Source organism: Scyliorhinus torazame, chromosome 2 (genome assembly GCF_047496885.1).
Source record: "Scyliorhinus torazame isolate Kashiwa2021f chromosome 2, sScyTor2.1, whole genome shotgun sequence".
NCBI classification, from domain to species: Eukaryota; Metazoa; Chordata; class Chondrichthyes; order Carcharhiniformes; family Scyliorhinidae; genus Scyliorhinus; species Scyliorhinus torazame.
In genome coordinates this window covers 401,346,725-401,368,290 of record NC_092708.1, presented here as the reverse complement: position 1 = coordinate 401,368,290, position 21,566 = coordinate 401,346,725, and the positions used below count along the sequence as shown (strand labels likewise).

Here is a 21,566-nt window from a genome sequence, read left to right as displayed (position 1 = left end):
AAAGTTATGTCCCCTCGTGCCAGCCATTTCCATCCGCGGGAGAAGGCTCTCACTGTCCACCCTATCTAACCCCCTGATCATTTTGTATGCCTCTATTAAGTCTCCTCTTAACCTTCTTCTCTCCAACGAAAACAACCTCAAGTCCATCAGCCTTTCCTCATAAGATTTTCCCTCCATACCAGGCAACATCCTGGTAAATCTCCTCTGCACCCGCTCCAAAGCCTCCACGTCCTTCCTATAATGCTGTGACCAGAACTGTACGCAATACTCCAAATGCGGCCGTACCAGAGTTTTGTACAGCTGCAACATGACCTCCTGACTCCGGAACTCAATCCCTCTACCAATAAAGGCCAACACTCCATAGGCCTTCTTCACAAACCTATCAACCTGGGTGGCAACTATGTACATGGACACCTAGATCCCTCTGCTCATCCACACTTCCAAGAACTTTACCATTAGCCAAATATTCCGCATTCCTGTTATTCCTTCCAAAGTGAATCACCTCACACTTCTCTACATTAAACTCCATTTGCCACCTCTCAGCCCAGCTCTGCAGCTTATCTATGTCCCTCGGTAACCTGCTACATCCTTCCTCACTGTCGACAACACCACCGACTTTAGTGTCGTCTGCAAATTTACTCACCCACCCTTCTGCGCCTTCCTCTAGGTCATTGATAAAAATGACAAACAGCAACGGCCCCAGAACAGATCCTTGTGGTATGCCACTTGTAACTGAACTCCATACTGAACATTTCCCATCAACCACCACCCTCTGTCTTCTTTCAACTAGCCAATTTCTGATCCACATCTCTAAATCACCTCAATCCCCAGCCTCCGTATTTTCTGCAATAGCCTACCGTGGGGAACCTTATCAAACGCTTTACTGAAATCCATATACACCACATCAACTGCTCTACCCTCGTCTACCTGTTCAGTCACCTTCTCAAAGAACTCGATAAGGTTTGTGAGGCATGACCTACCCTTTACAAAGCCATGCTGACTATCCCTGATCATATTATTCCTATCTAGATGATTATAAATCTTGTCTCTTATAATCCCCTCCAAGACTTTACCCACTACAGACGTGAGGCTCACCGGTCTATAGTTGCCGGGGTTGTCTCTGCTCCCCTTTTTGAACAAAGGGACCACTTTTGCTATCCTCCAGTCCTCTGGCACTATCCCTGTAGCCAATGATGACATAAAAATCAAAGCCAAAGGTCCGGCAATCTCTTCCCTGGCCTCCCAGAGAATCCTAGGATAAATCCCATCAGGCCCCGGGGACTTATCTATTTTCAGCCTGTCCAGAATTGCCAACACCTCTTCCCTACGTACCTCAATGCCATCTATTCTAATAGCCTGGGTCTCAGCATTCTCCTCCACAACATTATCTTTTTCCTGAGTGAATACTGACGAAAAATATTCATTTAGTATCTCGCCTATCTCTTCAGACTCCACACACAACTTCCCATCCCTGTCCTTGACTGGTCCTACTCTTACCCTAGTCATTCACTTATTCCTGACATACCTATAGAAAGCTTTTGGGTTTTCCTTGATCCTACCTGCCAAATACTTCTCATGTCCCCTCCTTGCTCGTCTTAGCTCTCTCTTTAGATCCTTCCTCGCTACCTTGTAACTATCCATCGCCCCAACTGAAACTTCACACCTCATCTTCACATAGGCCTCCTTCTTCCTCTTAACAAGAGATTCCACTTCTTTGGCAAACCACGGTTGCCTCGCTCTACGCCTTCCTCCCTGCCTGACGGGTACGTACTTATCAAGAACACGCAGTAGCTGATCCTTGAACAAGCTCCACTTATCCAGTGTGCCCAACACTTGCAGTCTACTTCTCCAACCTATCCCCCCCAAGTCACGCCTAATGGCATCATAATTGCCCTTCCCCCAGCTATAACTCTTGCCCTGCGGTGTATACTTATCCCTTTCCATCATTAACGTAAACGTCACCGAATTGTGGTCACTGTCCCCAAAGTGCTCTCCTACCTCCAAATCCAACACCTGGCCAGATTCATTACCCAAAACCAAATCCAGCGTGGCCTCGCCTCTTGTTGGCCTGTCAACATATTGTGTCAGGAAACCCTCCTGCACACACTGTACAAAAAACGACCCATCTAATGTACTCGAACTATATCTTTTCCAGCCAATATTTGGAAAGTTAAAGTCTCCCATAATAACTACCCTGTTACTTTCGCTCTTATCCAGGATCATCCTAGCCATCCTTTCCTCTACATTCCTAGAACTATTTGGAAAATAGGTAGAAAACTCCCAACAGGGTGACCTCTCCTTTCCTGTTTCTAACCTCAGCCCATACTACCTCGGAAGACGAGTCCCCATCTAGCATCCTCTCCGCCACCGTAATACTGCTCTTGGCTAGCAGCGCCACACCTCCCCCTCTTTTGCCTCCTTCTCTGAGCTTACTAAAACACCTAAACCACGGAACCTGCAACATCCATTCCTGTCCCTGCTCTATCCATGTCTCCGAAATGGCCACAACATCGAAGTCCCAGGTACTAACCCATGCTGCCTGTTCCCCTACCTTATTTCGTATACTCCTGGCATTGAAGTAGACACACTTCAAACCACCTACCTGAACACTGGCCCCCTCCTGCGACGTCAAATCTGTGCTCCTGACCTCTATACTCTCATTCTCCCGTACCCTAAAACTACAATCCGGGTTCCCATGCCCCTGCTGCATTAGTTTAAACCCCCCCAAAGAGCACTAACAAATCTCCCCCCCAGGATATTTGTGCCCCTCAGGTTCAGATGTAGACCATCCTGTCTGTAGAGGTCCCACCTTCCCCAGAAAGAGCCCCAGTCATCCAGAAATCTGAATCCCTCCCGCCTGCACCATCCCTGTAGCCACGTGTTTAATTGCTCTCTCTCTCCCTGTTCCTCATCTTATTATCACGTGGCACGGGCAACAACCCAGAGATAACAACTCTGTTTGTTCTAGTTCTGAGCTTCCATCCTAGCTCCCTGAAAGCCTGCCTGACATCCTTGTCCCCTTTCCTACCTATGTCGTTAGTGCCAATGTAGACCACGACTTGGGGCTGCTCCCCCTCCCCCTTAAGGACCCGGAAAACACGATCCGAGACATCACGTACCCTTGCACCTGGGAGGCAACATACCAAACGTGAGTCTCTCACGCTCCCACAAAATCTCCTATCTGTGCCCCTGACTATCGAGTCCCCAATTACTTATGCTCTGCTCCTCTCCCCCCTTCCCTTCTGAGCAACAGGGACAGACTCCGTGCCAGAGGTCCGTACCCCATGGCTTACCCCTGGTAAGTCCCCCCCCCCCCCCACAAGTATCCAAAGCGGTATACTTGTTACTCAGGGGAGCGACCGCAGGGGATCCCTGCACTGACTGCTTCTTCCCAATCCCTCTTACAGTTACCCATCTATCTCCAATCTTTGGTGTAACTAATTCCCTGAGGCTGCTATCTCTGACCCCCTCTGCCTCCCGAATGATCCGAAGTTCTTCCAACTCCAGCTCCAGTTCCCTAACTCGGTCTTGGAGGAGCTGGAGATGGCAGCACTTCCTGCAGGTAAAATCAGCAGGGACACTAACGGCATCCCTCACCTCAAACATCCTGCAGGAGGAACATTGCACTCCCTTCCCTGCCATCCCTCTAACTTTCAACCAAGATCTGGCTCACAACTAAATTATTTTTTAAAAATAATAATAATAATACAATATGGTACTTACCTCACACCAATGGGTTTTATTATTAGGTTAGAGGAGGAGGGCGGGTGGGAGACACTACACGTGTAGTGTCTCGGGTTTCCTCTCCACCAGAATTTATTGGTGAGGGACTTCCAAGAATTTAGAAATCTCATCCTTAACGATGGATTCTAGAATCTTGCCAACAACCGAGGTTAGGCTAATTGGCCTTTCATTTTCCATCTTTTTCCTTGTTCCCTTCTTGAACAGGGGGGTTACAACAGCGATTTTCCAATCCTCTGGGACTTTCCCTGACTCCAGTGACTTCTGAAAGATCATAACTAACGCCTCCACTATTTCTTCAGCTATCTCCTTTAGAACTCTAGGATGTAGCCCATCTGGGCCCGGAGATTTATCAATTTTTAGACCTCTTAGTTTCTCTAGCACTTTCTCCTTTGTGATGGCTACCATATTCAACTCTGCCCCCTGACTCTCCTGAATTGTTGAGATATTACTCATGTCTTCTACTGTGAAGACTGACGCAAGGTACTTATTTAGTTCCTCAGCTATTTCCTTGTCTCCCATCACTAGATTACCAGCGGCATTTTGGAGCGGCCCAATGTCAACTTTTGCCTCCCGTTTGTTTTTATGTATTTAAAGAAACTTTTAGATTCATTCCTAATGTTACTGGGTAGCCTACCTTCATATTTGATCCTCTCTTTCCTTATTTCTCTCTTTGTTATCCTCTGTTTGTTTAAGTAGCCTTCCCAATCTTCTGACTTCCCACTACTCTTTGCCACATTATAGGCTTTCTCTTTTGCTTTGATGCATTCCCTGACTTCCTTTGTCAGCCATGGCTGCCTAATACCCCCTCTGATAACCTTTCTTTTCTTTGGGATGAACCTCTGTACTGTGTCCTCAATTACTCCCAGAAACTCCTGCCATTGCTGTTCTACTGTCTTTCCCAGTAGGCTCTGCTCCCAGTCGATTTTCGTCAGTTCCTCCCTCATGCCCCTGCAGTTACCTTTATTTAACTGTAACACCTTTACATCTGATTCTACCTTCTTTCTTTCAAATTGGAGATTGAATTCTACCATATTATGATAACTGCCTCCTAAGTGTTCCCTTACTTTAAGATCTTTAATCAAATCTGACTCACTTTGGGGACAGTGACCACAATTCGGTGACGTTTACGTTAATGATGGAAAGGGATAAGTATACACCGCAGGGCAAGAGTTATAGCTGGGGGAAGGGCAATTATGATGCCATTAGAGGTGACTTGGGGGGGATAAGGTGGAGAAGTAGGCTGCAAGTGTTGGGCACACTGGATAAGTGGGGCTTGTTCAAGGATCAGCTACTGCGTGTTCTTGATAAGTATGTACCGGTCAGGCAGGGAGGAAGGCGTCGAGCGAGGGAACCGTGGTTTACCAAGGAAGTGGAATCTCTTGTTAAGAGGAAGAAGGAGTCCTATGTGAAGATGAGGTGTGAAGTTTCGGTTGGGGCGATGGATAGTTACAAGGTAGCGAGGAAGGATCTAAAGAGAGTGCTAAGACGAGCAAGGAGGGGACATGAGAAGTATTTGGCAGGAAGGATCAAGGAAAACCCAAAAGCTTTCTATAGGTCTGTCAGGAATAAGCGAATGACTAGGGAAAGAGTAGGACCAGTCAAGGACAGGGATGGGAAATTGTGTGTGGAGTCTGAAGAGATAGGCGAGATACTAAATGAATATTTTTCGTCAGTATTCACTCAGGAAAAGGATAATGTTGTGGAGGAGAATGCTGAGCCCCAGGCTGATAGAATAGATGGCATTGAGGTACGTAGGGAAGAGGTGTTGGCAATTCTGGACAGGCTGAAAATAGATAAGTCCCCGGGACCTGATGGGATTTATCCTAGGATTCTCTGGGAGGCCAGGGAAGAGATTGCTGGACCTTTGGCTTTGATTTTTATGTCATCATTGGCTACAGGAATAGTGCCAGAGGACTGGAGGACAGCAAATGTGGTCCCTTTGTTCAAAAAGGGGAGCAGAGACAACCCCGGCAACTATAGACCGGTGAGCCTCACGTCTGTAGTGGGTAAAGTCTTGGAGGGGATTATAAGAGACAAGATTTATAATCATCTAGATAGGAATAATATGATCAGGGATAGTCAGCATGGCTTTGTGAAGGGTAGGTCATGCCTCACAAACCTTATTGAGTTCTTTGAGAAGGTGACTGAACAGGTAGATGAGGGTAGAGCAGTTGATGTGGTGTCTATGGATTTCAGCAAAGCGTTTGATAAGGTTCCCCACGGTAGGCTATTGCAGAAAATACGGAGGCTGGGGATTGAGGGTGATTTAGAGATGTGGATCAGAAATTGGCTAGTTGAAAGAAGACAGAGGGTGGTGGTTGATGGGAAATGTTCAGAATGGAGTACAGTCACAAGTGGAGTACCACAAGGATCTGTTCTGGGGCCGATGCTGTTTGTCATTTTTATCAATGACCTCGAGGAAGGCGCAGAAGGGTGGGTGAGTAAATTTGCAGATGATACTAAAGTCGGTGGTGTTGTCGATAGTGTGGAAGGATGTAGCAGGTTACAGAGGGATATAGATAAGCTGCAGAGCTGGGCTGAGAGGTGGCAAATGGAGTTTAATGTAGAGAAGTGTGAGGTGATTCACTTTGGAAGGAATAACAGGAATGCGGAATATTTGGCTAATGGTAAAGTTCTTGAAAGTGTGGATGAGCAGAGGGATCTAGGTGTCCATGTACATAGACCCCTGAAAGTTGCCACCCAGGTTGATAGGGTGGTGAAGAAGGCCTATTGAGTGTTGGCCTTTATTGGTAGAGGGATTGACTTCCGGAGTCGGGAGGTCATGTTGCAGCTGTACAGAACTTGGTACGGCCGCATTTGGAGTATTGCGTACAGTTCTGGTCACCGCATTATAGGAATGACGTGGAGGCTCTGGAGCGGGTGCAGAGGAGATTTACCAGGATGTTGCCTGGTATGACGGGAAAATCTTATGAGGAAAGGCTGATGGACTGGAGGTTGTTTTCGTTGGAGAGAAGAAGGTTAGGAGGAGACTTAATAGAGGCATACAAAATGATCAGGGGGTTGGATAGGGTGGACAGTGAGAGCCTTCTCCCGCGGATGGAAATGGCTGGCACGAGGGGACATAACTTTAAACTGAGGGGTAATAGATATAGGACAGAGGTCAGAGGTAGGTTCTTTACGCAAAGAGTAGTGAGGCCGTGGAATGCCCTACCTGCTACAGTAGTGAACTCGCCAACATTGAGGGCATTTAAAAGTTTATTGGATAAACATATGGATGATAATGGCATAGTGTAGGTTAGATGGCTTTTGTTTCGGTGCAACATCGTGGGCCGAAGGGCCTGTACTGCGCTGTATTGTTCTATGTTCTATGTCCTATTACATAACACTAAGTCCAGAAGCTGTTCCAAAAAGCCCTCCTGTAAACATTCAATGAATTCCCGTTCTTTGGGTCCACTGGCAACATTATTTACCCAGTCCACCTGCATATTGAAGTCCCCCATGATCACTGTGACCTTGCCTTTCTGACATGCCCTTTCTATTTCGTGGTGCATTTTGTGCCCCTGGTCCTGACCACTGTTAGGAGGCCTGTACATAACTCTCATTATGGTTTTTTTGCCTCTGTGGTTCCTCAACTCTACCCACACAGACTCCACATCATCTGACCCTATGTCGTTTAGTGCTATTGATTTAATTTCATTCCTAATTAACAAGGCAACCCCGCCTCCCCTGCCCACCTCTGTCTTGTCAATAGGTTGTGAATCCCTGGATGTTTAAATGCCAGTCCTGAACCCCCTGCAACCACGTCTCTGTGATGCCTACCACATCATACCTGCCAGTCACAATCTGGGCCACAAGCTCATCTACCTTGTTCCGTACACTGCGCGCATTTAAATATAGCACCTTTAATTCTCTACTGATCGTCCCTTTTTGTTTTCTTCGTGTGGTGGACCTTGGTTTACTGAGCCTCTCCATACACTGTCATATTTTGTGAGATGGGGACTATCGTAACCTCTCCTGAGTTCTGCCTTTTCGTGCTTTTTTGTATTCCTAAGCAGCTACGCTTCCCACTGATTACTTCACCTCTTGGTTCCCTGACTTTCCCTTCCCCCCCACTCTCTAGTTTAAAGTCCCATTGACCACCCTATTTACTCTTTTACATCCTTCCTATAATGCGGTGACCAGAATTGCACGCAATACTCCAAATGCGGCCGCACCAGAGTTTTGTACAGCTGCAAAATGACCTCATGGCTCCGAAACTCTAACCCTCTACCAGTAAAAGCTAACACACCGTATGCCTTCTTAACAACCCTCTCAACCTGGGTGGCAACTTTCAGGGATCTATGTACATGGACACCAAGATCTCTCTGCTCATCCACACTACCAAGAATCTTACCATTTGCCCAGTACTCTGTCTTCCTGTTATTCCTTCCAAAATGAATCGCCTCACACTTTTCTGCATTAAACTCCATTTGCCACCTCTCAGCCCAGCTCTGAAGCTTATCTATGTCCCTCTGTAACGTGTTACATCCTTCCGCACTGTCCACAACTCCACCGACTTTAGTGTCATCGGCAAATTTACTCACCCATCCTTCTACGCCATCCTCCAGGTCATTTATAAAAATGACAAACAGCAGTGGCCCCAAAACAGATCCTTGTGGTACACCACTAGTAACTGGACTCCAGTCTGAACATTTCCCATCAACCACCACCCTTTGTCTTCTTTCAGCTAGCCAATTTCTGATCCACATCTCTAAATCACCCTCAATCCCCAGCCTCTGTATTTTCTGCAGTAGTCTACCGTGGGGAACCTTATCAAACGCTTTCCTGAAATCCATATACACCACATCAACTGCTTTACCCTCGTCCACCTGTTTGGTCACCTTCTCAAAGAACTCAATAAGGATTTTGAAGCACGACCTACCCTTCACAAAACCGTGTTGACTATCTCTAATTAAATTATTCCTTTCCAGATGATTGTACATCCTATCTCTTATCAACCTTTCCAAGACTTTGCCCACAACAGAAGTAAGGCTCACTGGTCAATAGTTACCGGGGTTGTCTCTACTCCCCTTCTTGAACAGCGGGACAACATTTGCTATCCTCCAGTCTTCTGGCACTATTCCTGTAGACAATGATAAAGATCAAAGCCAAAGGTTCAGCAATCTCCTCCCTAGCTTCCCATAGAATCCTAGGATAAATCCCATCCGGCTCAGGGGACTTATCTATTTTTACACTTTCCAGAATTGCTAACACCTCCTCCTTAAGAACCTCAAGCCCTTCTCGTCTAGTAGCCTGAATCTCAGTATTCTCCTCAACAACATTGTCTTTTTCCTGTGTGAATACTGACGAAAAATATTCATTTCGCACCTCTCCTATCTCCTCGGACTCCACGCACAACTTCCCATTACTGTCCTTGACTGGCCCCACTCTTACCCTAGTCATTCTTTTATTACTGACATATCTACTTTTATTCCTGACATATCTATATTCATCAGTAAATAATAGGATAGGATTGAACAAAACATCAGATGCAGACAAATGATAGAGAATCCTGAAAGGCAAGATTCTGAGATATCCAGGGTATATTTTATTGGCTTACATTTGATATGGAGCATGTCAAATAAAAAATATATATTTGTCACAGCACGTACCTCTGCAATTACATGGCTGTGCACTGTGCACAATACCAAATTTCAATAAGACACTCACCAAAGAGAAGAAGAACAGCAGCTAGCAGTGCAGCAGTAAGTGACCCAGACAGCTCCAACACGATGAGATATGCAAAGGGAACTAGGCAGGACCCAAGAGTTGCACAGAGCTGCAGGAATTGGGGGGGGGGGGGGGGGGGGAGGAGGAGAGCACAAGACAAAAAGAGAAAAATTTTGGCTGAGAAAAGCATAAAGAGCAACTGGACTGTGGTACTAACGGCAATAGATACATGTGTTTAAAGAGAATGTGCTCGCAATATAATAGACTTTTCAGAGCATGTAAATTGTCAGCTCTGCTCTCACTTCACTGGGTGTTATAGTTTTCAATATTTACACATGAATGACTATCTTGGCAATCAAAGTGGTGGAAATAAAGATGAAATTAACGATCAAGAAAGCATTCTTGCAATACACTTGAAATGAATGCGGGTCTCTGTTCGAGGATCAGCCATGATTATATTGAAGGCTCGAAGGGCCGAATGGCCTCCTCCTGCTTCTATTTTCTGTTTCAATTATATGGTTTAGCATTTTTCCATTAAGTACATTACTTCCAATCCCAGTTATTCCTCCAAGAAAGTTTCACCTCACAATTACCATGTTAAATTGCAATATCCAGGCAACTAATCTGTCTACAACTCCCTGAAGTGGGCAGAAATTAAATAATTAATCAACCTTTCCAAAGCTCTGGTTAGGCTTCAGCTGACGAAACGCAACCAATTCTGGCTGACACGGTTTCGGAACGATGTCAAAGGCTCGCAGAAGGTGCAGAGAAGATTTACTTGAAACGTTTCAGGGATTAGAGTCTTCAGTTATGTGGAAAGAACCTCCCGATGGAAGAACCTCTAGAGAGAACCTCCCGATGGAAGAAGTTGGAAGAGTGAATAACCCGGGTGGGAGGGGTCTTTGATTATGCTGCCCGCTTTCCCCAGGCAGCGGGAGGTGTAGACAGTGTTAATGGATGGGAGGTGGGTTCGCGTGATGAATTGGGCTGTGTTCACGACTCTGTAGTTTCTTACGGTCTTGGGCAGAGCAGTCGCCATACCAGGCTGTGATGCAACCAGATAGGATGCTTTCTATGGTGCATCTTAAAAATTGGTAGTCAGTGTGGACATTGATGCACGATCAATAACTATGAAAGCGAGGTTGTAGTCCAACTAAAGGCTTTAATAAGCTAGATGTTTCCCCCAGCAGCTCAGGTACAGAAAGAAGGCTGCTGGGGCGGCACAGGCTCTTATGCCCTGCCTTGCAGGGTGGAGCTACCTTACAGCTTGACCAATGGGAAACATACAATATCCACCAATGGTGTTCCAGCATTACTAGGTACCATAATACCTCTACACAGACTACCACATTCACCCCCTGTTAAAAAAAAGAGTCCAGCTGGGGTGGTGACTTGGTATTACAACATAGTAACGTGGCAGGAGTTATAGTTATGGAGGTACCGTAATACCTCCATACAGCGTTTTGTCTTATTGTTGTAACTATTTACAATTTCACAATTAACTATATACACTTTAAGATGAAGCAATCAGTCGATCGGGGGCCCTGGTCGTCCTCTGTGATCGTCGAAGCTTTGGTGGTGACGCCGGTGGAGGCTCGGGCGTCTGTGACTCCGGGAGCGTGGCCTCGCTATCTGTGGCAGGTTCAACACCCCTAGACGGCGCTGGTGGGGAAGCCGGTTGACCTGGGAAGGGAGCGTCTGCGGGGTGCATCGGTGGGCGGGTCTAGACGGGGCCGGCGGAAGAACCGATCCTCCTGGGAAGGGGGTGGCTGTAAGGTGCACCGGTGAGAGGAAGGGTGGGACTGGTGGCTGGGGTGTGGTGGGGATCTGGCGGGTGCCAGGTCTCGTAGGGAGACCGTATCTTGTCGGCCGTCGGGGTACGCCACGTAGCGTACTGGGGGTTAGCTTGGAGAAGATGGACCCTCTCGACCAACGGGTCCGACTTGTGCGCCCGCACGTGCTTTCGGAGCAGGATGAGTCCAGGAGCTGCCAGCCAGGTCGGGAGTGAGGCCCCAGAGGAGGAATTCCTGGGGAAGACAAGGAGACGTTCGGGAGGTATTTGGTTTGTCGTGCTACAAAGCAGCGACCGGATGGAGGAGAGGGCATCCGGGAGGACTTCCTGCCAGAGGGAGACTGGGATATTCCTGGACCGTAGGGCCAGTAGGGCGGTCTTCCAGACCGTTCTGTTCAGCCTCTCTACCTGTCCGTTACCCCGGGGGTTGGAACTGGTCGTCCTGCTCAAGGCAATGCCCTTGCTAAGCAGGAATTGACGCAGTTCGTCGCTCATAAAGGAGGACCCCCTATCACTATGTATGTAAGCGGGGAACACGAGCAGTGTAAAGATGCTATGGAGGGCCTTGATGATGGTGGTTGCGGTCATGTCGGGGCAGGGGATGGCGAATGGGAACCAGGAGTACACGTCAATCACGTTCAGGAAGTACGTTTTGCGGTCGGTGGAGGGGAGGGGGCCTTTGAAGTCCATACTGAGGCGTTCAAAGTGACGGGAAGCCTTTATCAGGTGCGCTTTCTCTGGCCTGTAGAAGTGCGGTTTGCACTCTGCGCAGATTTGGCAATTCCTGGTGGCTGTCCTGACCTCCTCGATGGAATAGGGCAGGTTGCGGGTCTTGATAAAGTGCAAGAAGCGAGTGACCCCCGGGTGGCAGAGATCCTCGTGGAGGGCTCGGAGGCGGTCCACATGTGCGTTGGCACCTGTGCCGCGGGACAGGGCATCAGGAGGCTCGTTTAGCTTCCCAGGACGATACAAGATCTCGTAGTTATAGGTGGAGAGTAAGATCTTATTGTTTTTTATCTTGCCCCGCTGTGCATTATCGAACATGAAGGTGACCGACCGTTGGTCAGTGAGGAGAGTGAATCTCCTGCCGGCCAGGTAATGCCTCCAATGTCGGACAGCTTCTACTACGGCCTGGGCCTCCTTTTCGACTGAGGTGTGGCGGATTTCGGAAGCATGGAGGGTACGTGAGAAGAAGGTCACGGGTCTGCCCGCTTGGTTGAGGGTGGCCGCCAGAGTTACGTCGGACGCGTCGCTCTCGACCTGGAAGGGGCGGGACTCGTCGATGGCGCGCATCGTGGCCTTTGCAATGTCTGCTGTGATGCGGCTGAAGGCCTGGCGGGCCTCTATCGACAGGGGAAAAATTGTGGACTGGATCCGGGGACGGGCCTTGTCCGCATAGTTGGGGACCCACTGGGCATAGTAAGAAAAAAAGCCTAGGCAGTGCTTCAGGGCCTTGGAGCAGTGAGGGAGGGGGAACTCCATAAGGGGGCACATGCGTTCAGGGTCAGGGCCTATAACTCCATTTCGCACTACGTAGCCGAGGATGGCGAGGCGGTCGCTGCTAAACACGCATTTATCCTTGTTATACGTAAGGTTAAGGATCTTTGCGGTCTGGAGGAATTTTCAGAGGTTGGTGTCGTGGGTCCTGCTGGTCGTGGCCGCAGATGGTGACATTAGCGAGATACGGGAATGTTGCCCGTAAACCGTACCGGTCAACCATTCGGTCCATCTCGCGCTGGAAGACCGAGACCCCGTTAGTGACACCGAAGGGAACCCTTAAGAACTGGTAGAGCCGACTTCCGGGTGCGGCTATGCAGAGCTAGGTCGCATATTCGGCAGCTCCTGCTTGGAACGGACTTTTGGGCTCTTTTACAGGGCCCCCACGGCATTTGTTTGACATTTCCCGGTGTGGCAAGAAGGCTGCAATATTCCCCCGACAGTGTCCCCCAGGAAGGGTATGTCTCTGGGTTGCCAGACACGGCAGAAACAGTAAAAGATTTGGCTGCAACTGCAGGATAAACAGGGCCTCTTCCAGCATGCAGGCGGGGGAAGGGCAAGCTTAAAGCTGCAGGCTGACCTGAGGGCCTGTATCAAAGGTGAATTCTAGCAGCAGAGGGAACAACTGTGAAAAGACCTCATCAAGGCCACTGAAGGGACTTCCGGTTGCGGTGATGCCTAGCTAGCCGCACGCTTCGGCGGCTCCAGCTCCGACGGACCTTCGGGCTCTTTTAAGAGCCCCAACGGGGAATTTTTCGACGACGCAACCCAGTGTGGGGCGTGTGAGAAGGGAGTCCCCCCCCAAATGAAGGAGGAAAAAACCGGCGGCGGCGAGGAATCGTCGACCAAAGGGTCAGAAAGAGAGAAGTACAAGATGGCGGCGGAGAAAGCGCAGGCGACATGGGGCCTGAGCAGGATGAAATTGTGAGACGGTGCGTGGAGCTGCTGAAGAGGGAGGTGCTGACCCCGTTGCTACAGGCAATTGAGGGGCTCAAGGAGACATTAAAGACCCAGGAGACAGAGCTCCGCGTGGTGGAGCAGAAGGTGACAGATACTGAGGACGAGATCCTGGGCCTGGCGGTTAAGACACAGACGCACGAGGCACTTCATAAAAAGTGTACTGAAAGGATCGAAGCCCTAGAAAATGGAGCGCGAAGGAAGAACCTTCGGATACTGGGTCTCCCTGAGGGTGTGGAAGGAGTGGACTGTGGAGCGTACGCAAGTACGATGTTGAGCTCACTGATGGGTGCTGAGGCCCCTACGGGCCCCTTGGAGGTGGAGTAGGCAAATCGGATTCCGGCGAGAAGACCAAAAGCGGGAGAACCACCAGGGCGATAATCGTGTGATTTTACCGCCTTAAGGACAGAGAAGAGGTCCTGAGATGGGCTAAAAAGGTGCGGAGTAGCAGATGGGAGAATGCAGTGGTACGGGTATACCAGGATTGGAGTGCGGAGGTGGCGAGAAGGAGGGCGAGCTTCAACCGAGCCAAAGAGGTGTTGCATAAAAGGAAGGTGAAGTTCGGGATGCTGCAGCCGGCAAGACGATGGGTCATGTATCAGGAGAGACACCATTATTTCGAGACGGCGGAGGAAGCATGGACCTTCATCAAAGAAGAGAAATTGGATCGGAACTGAGGGACTGATGCTGCAGGAAATGTTATTGTTAATGTTATGGTTGAAGTTAATTGAGAAGTAAATTGGGAAGGGGGGAGACATTGGGGCAATGTGGGCGCCGGTGAGGGAGGAAAGACGGGACATAGTTGGAGAATGGGGAAGGGGGGGGGGGGGGGGAGGGGAAAGGGAGCTGCGCCATAAGAGGCGGGTCAGGTAAAGGGATGTTCCCGCGCCAGAAAGAATAAGGCGGGAAGACAGGCGCAAGGCAGATGGGAGTTCCCCACACGGGGGAGGTCGAGGAGTGAGCAGGAGTAGCCGGGGTCAGTTGAAGTCAGCTGACTTACGGAAGTAATATGGGGGGAGCAATCATGCTAGAAAGAGATCTAGCGGGGAGGGGGGGAGGGAGGGGGGGGGGGGGAGAACAACTGGGTTGCTGCTGCGGAAATCCAAAAGGAAATGGCTAAAGAGTGGGTGGGCGGGGATGGTGTGCGACGCTGGGGGAGCGAGCGGGAGCGCGGAGGCGGGATATGGGACTGGCCTAGAGAAGGTAATGGCTAGTCGACACGGGAGGGGGGCAGGTAGCCCCCTAGTGAGGCTGATCACGTGGAATGTGAGAGGCCTGAACGGACCGATAAAAAGGGCCCGAGCGCTCGCGCATTTGAAAGGACTAAGGGCAGACGTGGTTATGCTCCAAGAGACGCACCTAAAGGTGGCGGACCAAGTTAGGCTAAGGAAAGGATGGGTGGGACAGGTGTTCCACTCAGGACTGGACGCAAAGAATAGAGGGGTGGCCATTTTGGTGGGGAAACGGGTAGCATTTGAAGCAAAGAACATCGTAGCAGATAGCGGAGGTAGATATGTAATGGTGAGTGGCAGGCTGGAGGGAATGGAGGTCGTGTTGGTTAATGTGTATGCCCCAAACTGGGACGATGCGGGATTTATGAGACGGATGCTGGGGCGTATACCGGACCTGGAGGTAGGAAACTTGATTTTAGGAGGGGACTTTAATACGGTGCTGGACCCGGGGCTAGATAGATCCAGCTCAAGGACCGGAAGAAGGCCGGCAGCGGCCAAGGTACTTAAGGGGTTTATGGACCAAATGGGGGGAGTGGATCCATGGCGATTTCTTAGACCTAGGGCTAGGGAGTTTTCCTTCTTCTCCCATGTCCATAAAGTGTACTCCCGGATAGATTTTTTTGTTTTGGGAAGGTCGTTGATCTCTAGGGTGGAAGAAGCTGAGTACTCAGCCATAGCGGTTTCGGATCATGCCCCACATTGGGTGGACCTGGAATTAGGAGAGGAAAGGGAGCAGAGAACACTCTGGCGATTAGATGTGGGACTGATGGCGGATGAGGGAGTGTGTGCAAGAGTGCGGGGGTGTATTGAGAGATACCTGGAGGTCAATGACGACGGCGAGGTCCCTGTGGGAGTGGTATGGGAAGCACTAAAAGCGGTGGTCAGAGGAGAGCTGATCTCCATTGGGGCCCACAAAAGGAAAACAGAGGCCAAGGAAAGGGAAAGATTACTGGGGGAGATTTTAAGGGTGGATAGGGAATTTGCAGAGACCCCGGAGGAGGAATTGTACAGGGAGAGGAGACGACTCCAGACGGAATTTGACCTTCTGACCACCAGAAAGGCGGAGGTACTGTGGAGGAAGGCACAGGGGAGGAGGTATGAATATGGGGAAAAGGCTAGTCGCCTGTTGGCTCATCAATTGCGAAAGAGGGCAGCAGCGAGGGAGATAGGAGGAATTAGAGACGAAAGGGGAGACACGGTGCGAAGGGCAGGAAAGATAAATGAGGTGTTCAAGACCTTCTATGAGGAACTGTATAGGTCTCAACCCCCAGAGGGAGAGGAGGGGATGCGGCAGTTCCTGGACCAATTGAGGTTCCCGAAAGTGGAGGAGCGGGGGGTGGTAGGCCTGGGGGCACCGATTGGGGTGGACGAGGTTATTAAGGGACTGGGAAGCATGCAAGCAGGGAAGGCCCCAGGACCAGACGGGTTCCCGGTGGAGTATTACAGAAAATATGTGGACTTGTTGGCCCCGTTGATGGTGAGGACGTTCAATGAGGCCAGGAAAGGGGGGACTCTACCCCCGACGATGTCAGAGGCGACGATATTGTTAATTTTGAAGAGGGATAAAGATCCGTTGCAGTGCGGGTCCTATAGACCCATTTCATTATTGAACGTGGACGCCAAATTGTTGGCAAAGGTACTGGCATCGAGGATAGAGGACTGTGTCCCGGGGGTGGTGCACGAAGACCAGACAGGGTTCGTAAAAGGGAGGCAACTGAATGTTAACGTGCGACGACTATTAGGGGTGATAATGATGCCCCCAGTGGAGGGGGAGGCAGAGATAGTGGCGGCAATGGACGCAGAGAAGGCATTTGATAGGGTGGAGTGGGAGTATTTATGGGAAGTGTTAAGGAGGTTTGGGTTTGGGAACGGGTTTATTAGCTGGGTTAGACTTCTTTATGGGGCTCCAACGGCAAGCGTAGTTACAGGTCGACATAGATCGGAGTATTTCCGACTATATAGGGGAACAAGACAGGGATGCCCGCTGTCTCCATTGTTGTTCGCGTTGGCAATTGAACCTCTGGCCATGGCGTTGAGAGACTCCAGGAAATGGAGAGGGGTGATTAGAGGGGGAGAAGAACACCGAGTCTCGTTATACGCGGATGACCTATTGTTATACGTGTCGGACCCAGCGGGGGGGGATGATAGAGGTTATGCGAATTTTGAGGGGGTTCGGGGATTTCTCGGGGTATAGGCTAAACATGGGGAAGAGTGAATTATTTGTGATACATCCAGGGGACCAGAGTAGAGAGATAGAAGGCTTGCCTCTAAGGAAAGTGGAAAGAAACTTCCGATACCTGGGGATTCAGATCGCTAGGAGCTGGGGAACCTTGCACAGACTTAATCTGACACGGTTGGTAGAACAAATGGAGGAGGACTTCAAGAGGTGGGACATGCAGCCTCTATCGCTGGCGGGCAGGGTGCAAGCAATTCAGATGATGGTCCTCCCGAGGTTCTTATTTGTATTTCAATGTCTCCCTATACTAATCACCAAGACCTTTTTTAATAAAATAGACAGGAGCATCACGAGCTTCGTGTGGGCAGGGAAAGTTCCGAGAGTAAGGAGGGGGTTCCTTCAGCGTAGTAGGGACAGAGGAGGATTGGCACTACCGAACTTGGGCGATTACTATTGGGCCGCCAATGTGGCAATGATACGTAAATGGATGATGGAGGGTGAGGGAGCGGCGTGGAAAAGACTGGAGAGAAAGTCCTGTAAAGGGACGAGTTTAGAGGCGCTGGTGACGGCGCCGCTACCGATCTCACCTAAAAGGTTCACCACGAACCCGGTGGTGGCGGCAACATTGAATATCTGGGGACAGTGGAGGCGACAGAGAGGGGTGCGGGGAGCCCTGGTGGGGTCCCCAATCAGGAACAACCATAGGTTCGCCCCAGGAAGAATGGATGGAGGATTTCAGAGCTGGTACCAGTTGGGAATTAGGAGGGTGGGAGATTTATTTATAGATGGGACTTTTGCGAGCTTGGGAGCATTGGAGGAAAAGTATAAGTTGCCCCGGGGAAATTTCTTGAGATATATGCAGGTGAGGGCGTTTACTAGACAACAGGTGAGGGAATTTCCGTTGCTCCCGACACAGGGGATACAGGACAGGGTGCTTTCAGGGGTGTGGGTCGGAGAGGGCAAGGTGTCAGAGATTTACCGAGAGATGAGGGAAGAGGGGGAGGAGTCGGTGGGCGAACTAAAAGGAAAGTGGGAAGAAGAACTAGGGGAGGAGATAGAGGAGGGTATGTGGGCTGATGCCCTAAGCAAGATTGAGCAGGTTCTTTGGAGTGGAGGACAAATGCGGGAGGTGTGGCGGGAGCCCGGCAAACCACGCACATATGTTTTGGGCGTGCCCAACACTGGAAGGGTATTGGAAGGGAGTGACGGGAGTGATTTCGCGGGTGGTGAAGGCCCGGGTCAAACCAGGCTGGGGGTTAGCTCTATTTGGAGTTGCGGAAGAGCCGGGAGTGCAGGAGGCGAAAGAGGCCGACGTTGTGGCCTTTGCGTCCCTAGTAGCCCGGCGCAGGATCCTACTCATGTGGAAGGAGGCGAAACCCCCCGGACTGGAGGCCTGGGTAAATGATATGGCGGGGTTCATTAAACTGGAGCAGATAAAGTTTGCCCTGAGAGGATCGGCTCAAGGGTTCACCAGGCGGTGGCAGCCATTTCTCGACTACCTAGGGGAACGTTAGAGGGAAGACAGATGACCAGCAGCAGCAACCCAGGGGGAAGGGGGGGGGGGGGTTTAGTTTAGGTCAAAGATAAAGGGGTTTTGTTACTTGTGTATTGTTAAACATTTCTGTATTGTTATTGTTGCGTTTGCTTTGTAAGAGGGGAAAAATTGTTGTTTGGGAAAAAATTTCAATAAAACATATTTTAAAAAAAAGAAGTGGTAGAGCCGTCCATCTGCCTCGAAGGCAGTGTACTTGCGGTCACAAGTGCGGATGGGGAGCTGGTGGTAGGCGGAGTTAAGATCCACCGCAGAGAAGACCTTGTAATGCGCGATCCAGTTTACCAGGTCGGATATTGGGGGGAAGAGGGTACGCTTCCAGCTGCGCAAACCTGTTGATGGTCTGACTGTAGTCGATGACCATCCTATGCTTCTCCCCGGTCTTTACCACCACTACTTGAGCTCTCCAGGGACTGTTGCTAGCTTCAATGGCTCCTTCCCTCAGTAGCCGTTGGACCTCTGACCTAATAAAGATCCGATCTTGGGCACTGTACCGTCTGCTCCTGGTGGCGATGGGTTTGCAATCCGGGGTGAGGTTCGCGAACAGGGAAGGCGGATCGACCTCGAGGGTCGTGAGGCTGCAGACAGTGAGAGGGTGTATAGGGCTGCCGAATTTGAAAGTTAGACTTTGGAGGTTGCACTGGAAGTCTATCCCTAGGTGTCTGGCCGCGCAGTGGGGAAGGACGTAGAGCCGGTAATTTTGCCGCGTGGGGGCTGAGTTGCAGACACTCCGGCATGATTCGGAGCTCCATCCTTTTAAATCTAACTTATTAAATTGATGCACAATCAATGACTACTAATGCAAGGTTGTAGTCCAGCTGAAGGCTTTAATAAGCTAGATGTTTTCCCCAGCAGCTCAGGTACAAAAAGAAGGCTGCTGGGGCGGCACAGGCTCTTATACCCCGCCTTGCAGGGCGGAGCTACCATACAGCTTGACCAATGGGAAACATACAATATCCACCAATGGTGTTCCAGCATGACTAGGTGCCGTAATACCTCTCCACAGACTACCACAGACATGCCGAATTTCCTTAGTTTCCTGAGGAAGTATAGGCGCTGTCATGCTTTCTTGGTCGTACAAAGTACATCTCAATCTACAATTGTCTCATTAATAGTGTCCCTTTTAGGCACACAAGATGACTGTGGGCAAATACACTCTCCACTCTGAACCCAAGTTAGTGTCTGTGCATTTCTCTTCAGAATCTTCCCAGATGATTGTCACTTAGAGTTTCCAAACTCCACTCCCAATATATTTTAAAATCTTCCCTCATAATAATACTTTCCCTTAGTGATTTGCATTCCAAAATCTAGGCCAGGTTTTACAAATGACATTTTTAAACAAAACTTCAGCTCCACGTTTAACAGTGAATCCAGTACAGGATTCTGCACCGCCCCCTGTTAGGCTTCCTTTGTCTTAACTGCTTTTACACAAACTCCAAGGTCCAGCCACCAATTTCCACAGTTATTTCAACTCACATTCCATGGGCTGCAGTAAAATCTCACAAACCTGAAAATCACTTTAGATATCTTCCTGCCGTCTAAGCCTTCTTCTCAGCTCTGTCTGTATTTTTACCGAAAAGTAGTCTGTTCTGGTGCCTTTAACCTCAGACTTCTTGAAAACTTCTCTTCATTTCTCTAGTTTCCATAACTAGCTGCTCTTATGTATTTTATTCCAAACTTGTACAAATGGTAACAAAACATAAACAGCCCAGGGAGCACACTCCCCAACACACAATTGTACAGTTTGGACAGATTTTTCCCCTTTTTCACCCCCCTCCCCCTTCCAGCGATCAACTCTTCAAACATTGCCACAAACATCCCCCACCTTGCCTCAAAGACCTCCGCTGAACTCCTCAATTTGTATTTCATCTTTTCCAAACAGAGAAAGTCATACAAGTCTCACCCAGCCAGGCCGCCACCCCTGGTGGCCTTGCTGACCGTCACTCCAATAAAACTCTTCACCGGGCAAGCAGAGAAGCGAAGGCCACGACAGCGGCCTTCCTCCCCTCCATCATCACCGGCTTCTCCGATATCCCAAATATCGCCACCAAAGGGTCCGGCCCAACCTGCTCCCCACTATTCTCGTTAGTGCCGCGAACACTCCCGCCCAGAATCTCTCCAACACTTCACAGTCCCAGACATGTGTGTGATTCGGTAGTCCCCAGCTACACTTCTTACACTCGTCTGCCATCCCCTGGAAGAACCCACTCATTCTTGCCTGAATCATACTCTGTGTGCCACCTTGAACTGTATCAGGCTCATCCTCGCGCACGAGGTCCCGTTTACCCTTCATAGCGCCCCAGTCCAAACTCCCCAGTTTATCTCACCTCCTAGTTCCCCCCCTCCTTAACCTTCACCACCCACTCACTTCCCTGTTCTCCCAACCACCTGTGTATGTCCCCAATCCTGCCCTCCCCTTCCACATTCGGAAGCAGCAGTCGCTCCAACAGGGTGTACCTCGGCAACCTGGGGAACTCTTTCCAAACCTTCCACGCAACGTCCATTACCTGCAGGTACCTAAACACACTTCTTCTTGTGAGCTCTGCCCTCTCCTTCAGTTCCTCTACACAGACAAACCCCTCTTCCAGGTACAGATCCCTCACCTTAACCAGCCCCACTTCTCTCCACACCCTATACAAACCGTCTGCCCCCCCAGCTTGAATCCGTGGTTTTCGCACAACGGTGTTAACACTGACATCTCCTCTATCCTAAAGTGCCTCCTCAGCTGGTTCCAGTACTTCACTGTGGACAGTATCACTGGGCTCTCCATGTATTTCTTTGGTGTCATTGGCAATGCCGCTGTCACCATAGCCCTCAAGCTGGTCCTCCTACAGGATTAGTCCTCCGTCCAATGGGGTTTCCCATTGTGGGCACCCTCACGCGGTGAGGGAATCGTCAGGCTTGAGTACGCTGCCGGCTAGGCGGAGGATCCGGCCGACCGAGGGT

At 49.8% G+C, this 21,566-nt stretch overlaps 1 protein-coding gene across 4 annotated transcripts in view; it reads right to left on the bottom strand.

Moving 5' to 3' along the window:
- pomt2 (protein-O-mannosyltransferase 2) overlaps positions 1–21,566 on the bottom strand; it is a 196,266-nt gene that overhangs the window by 142,403 nt on the left and 32,297 nt on the right. For all 4 annotated transcript variants that reach the window (XM_072494489.1, XM_072494497.1, XM_072494499.1 and 1 more), the window contains one exon: positions 9,415–9,523. In XM_072494489.1, coding sequence (XP_072350590.1) covers positions 9,415–9,523 — 109 coding nt within the window. The remainder of the gene's footprint in view (positions 1–9,414; positions 9,524–21,566) is intronic.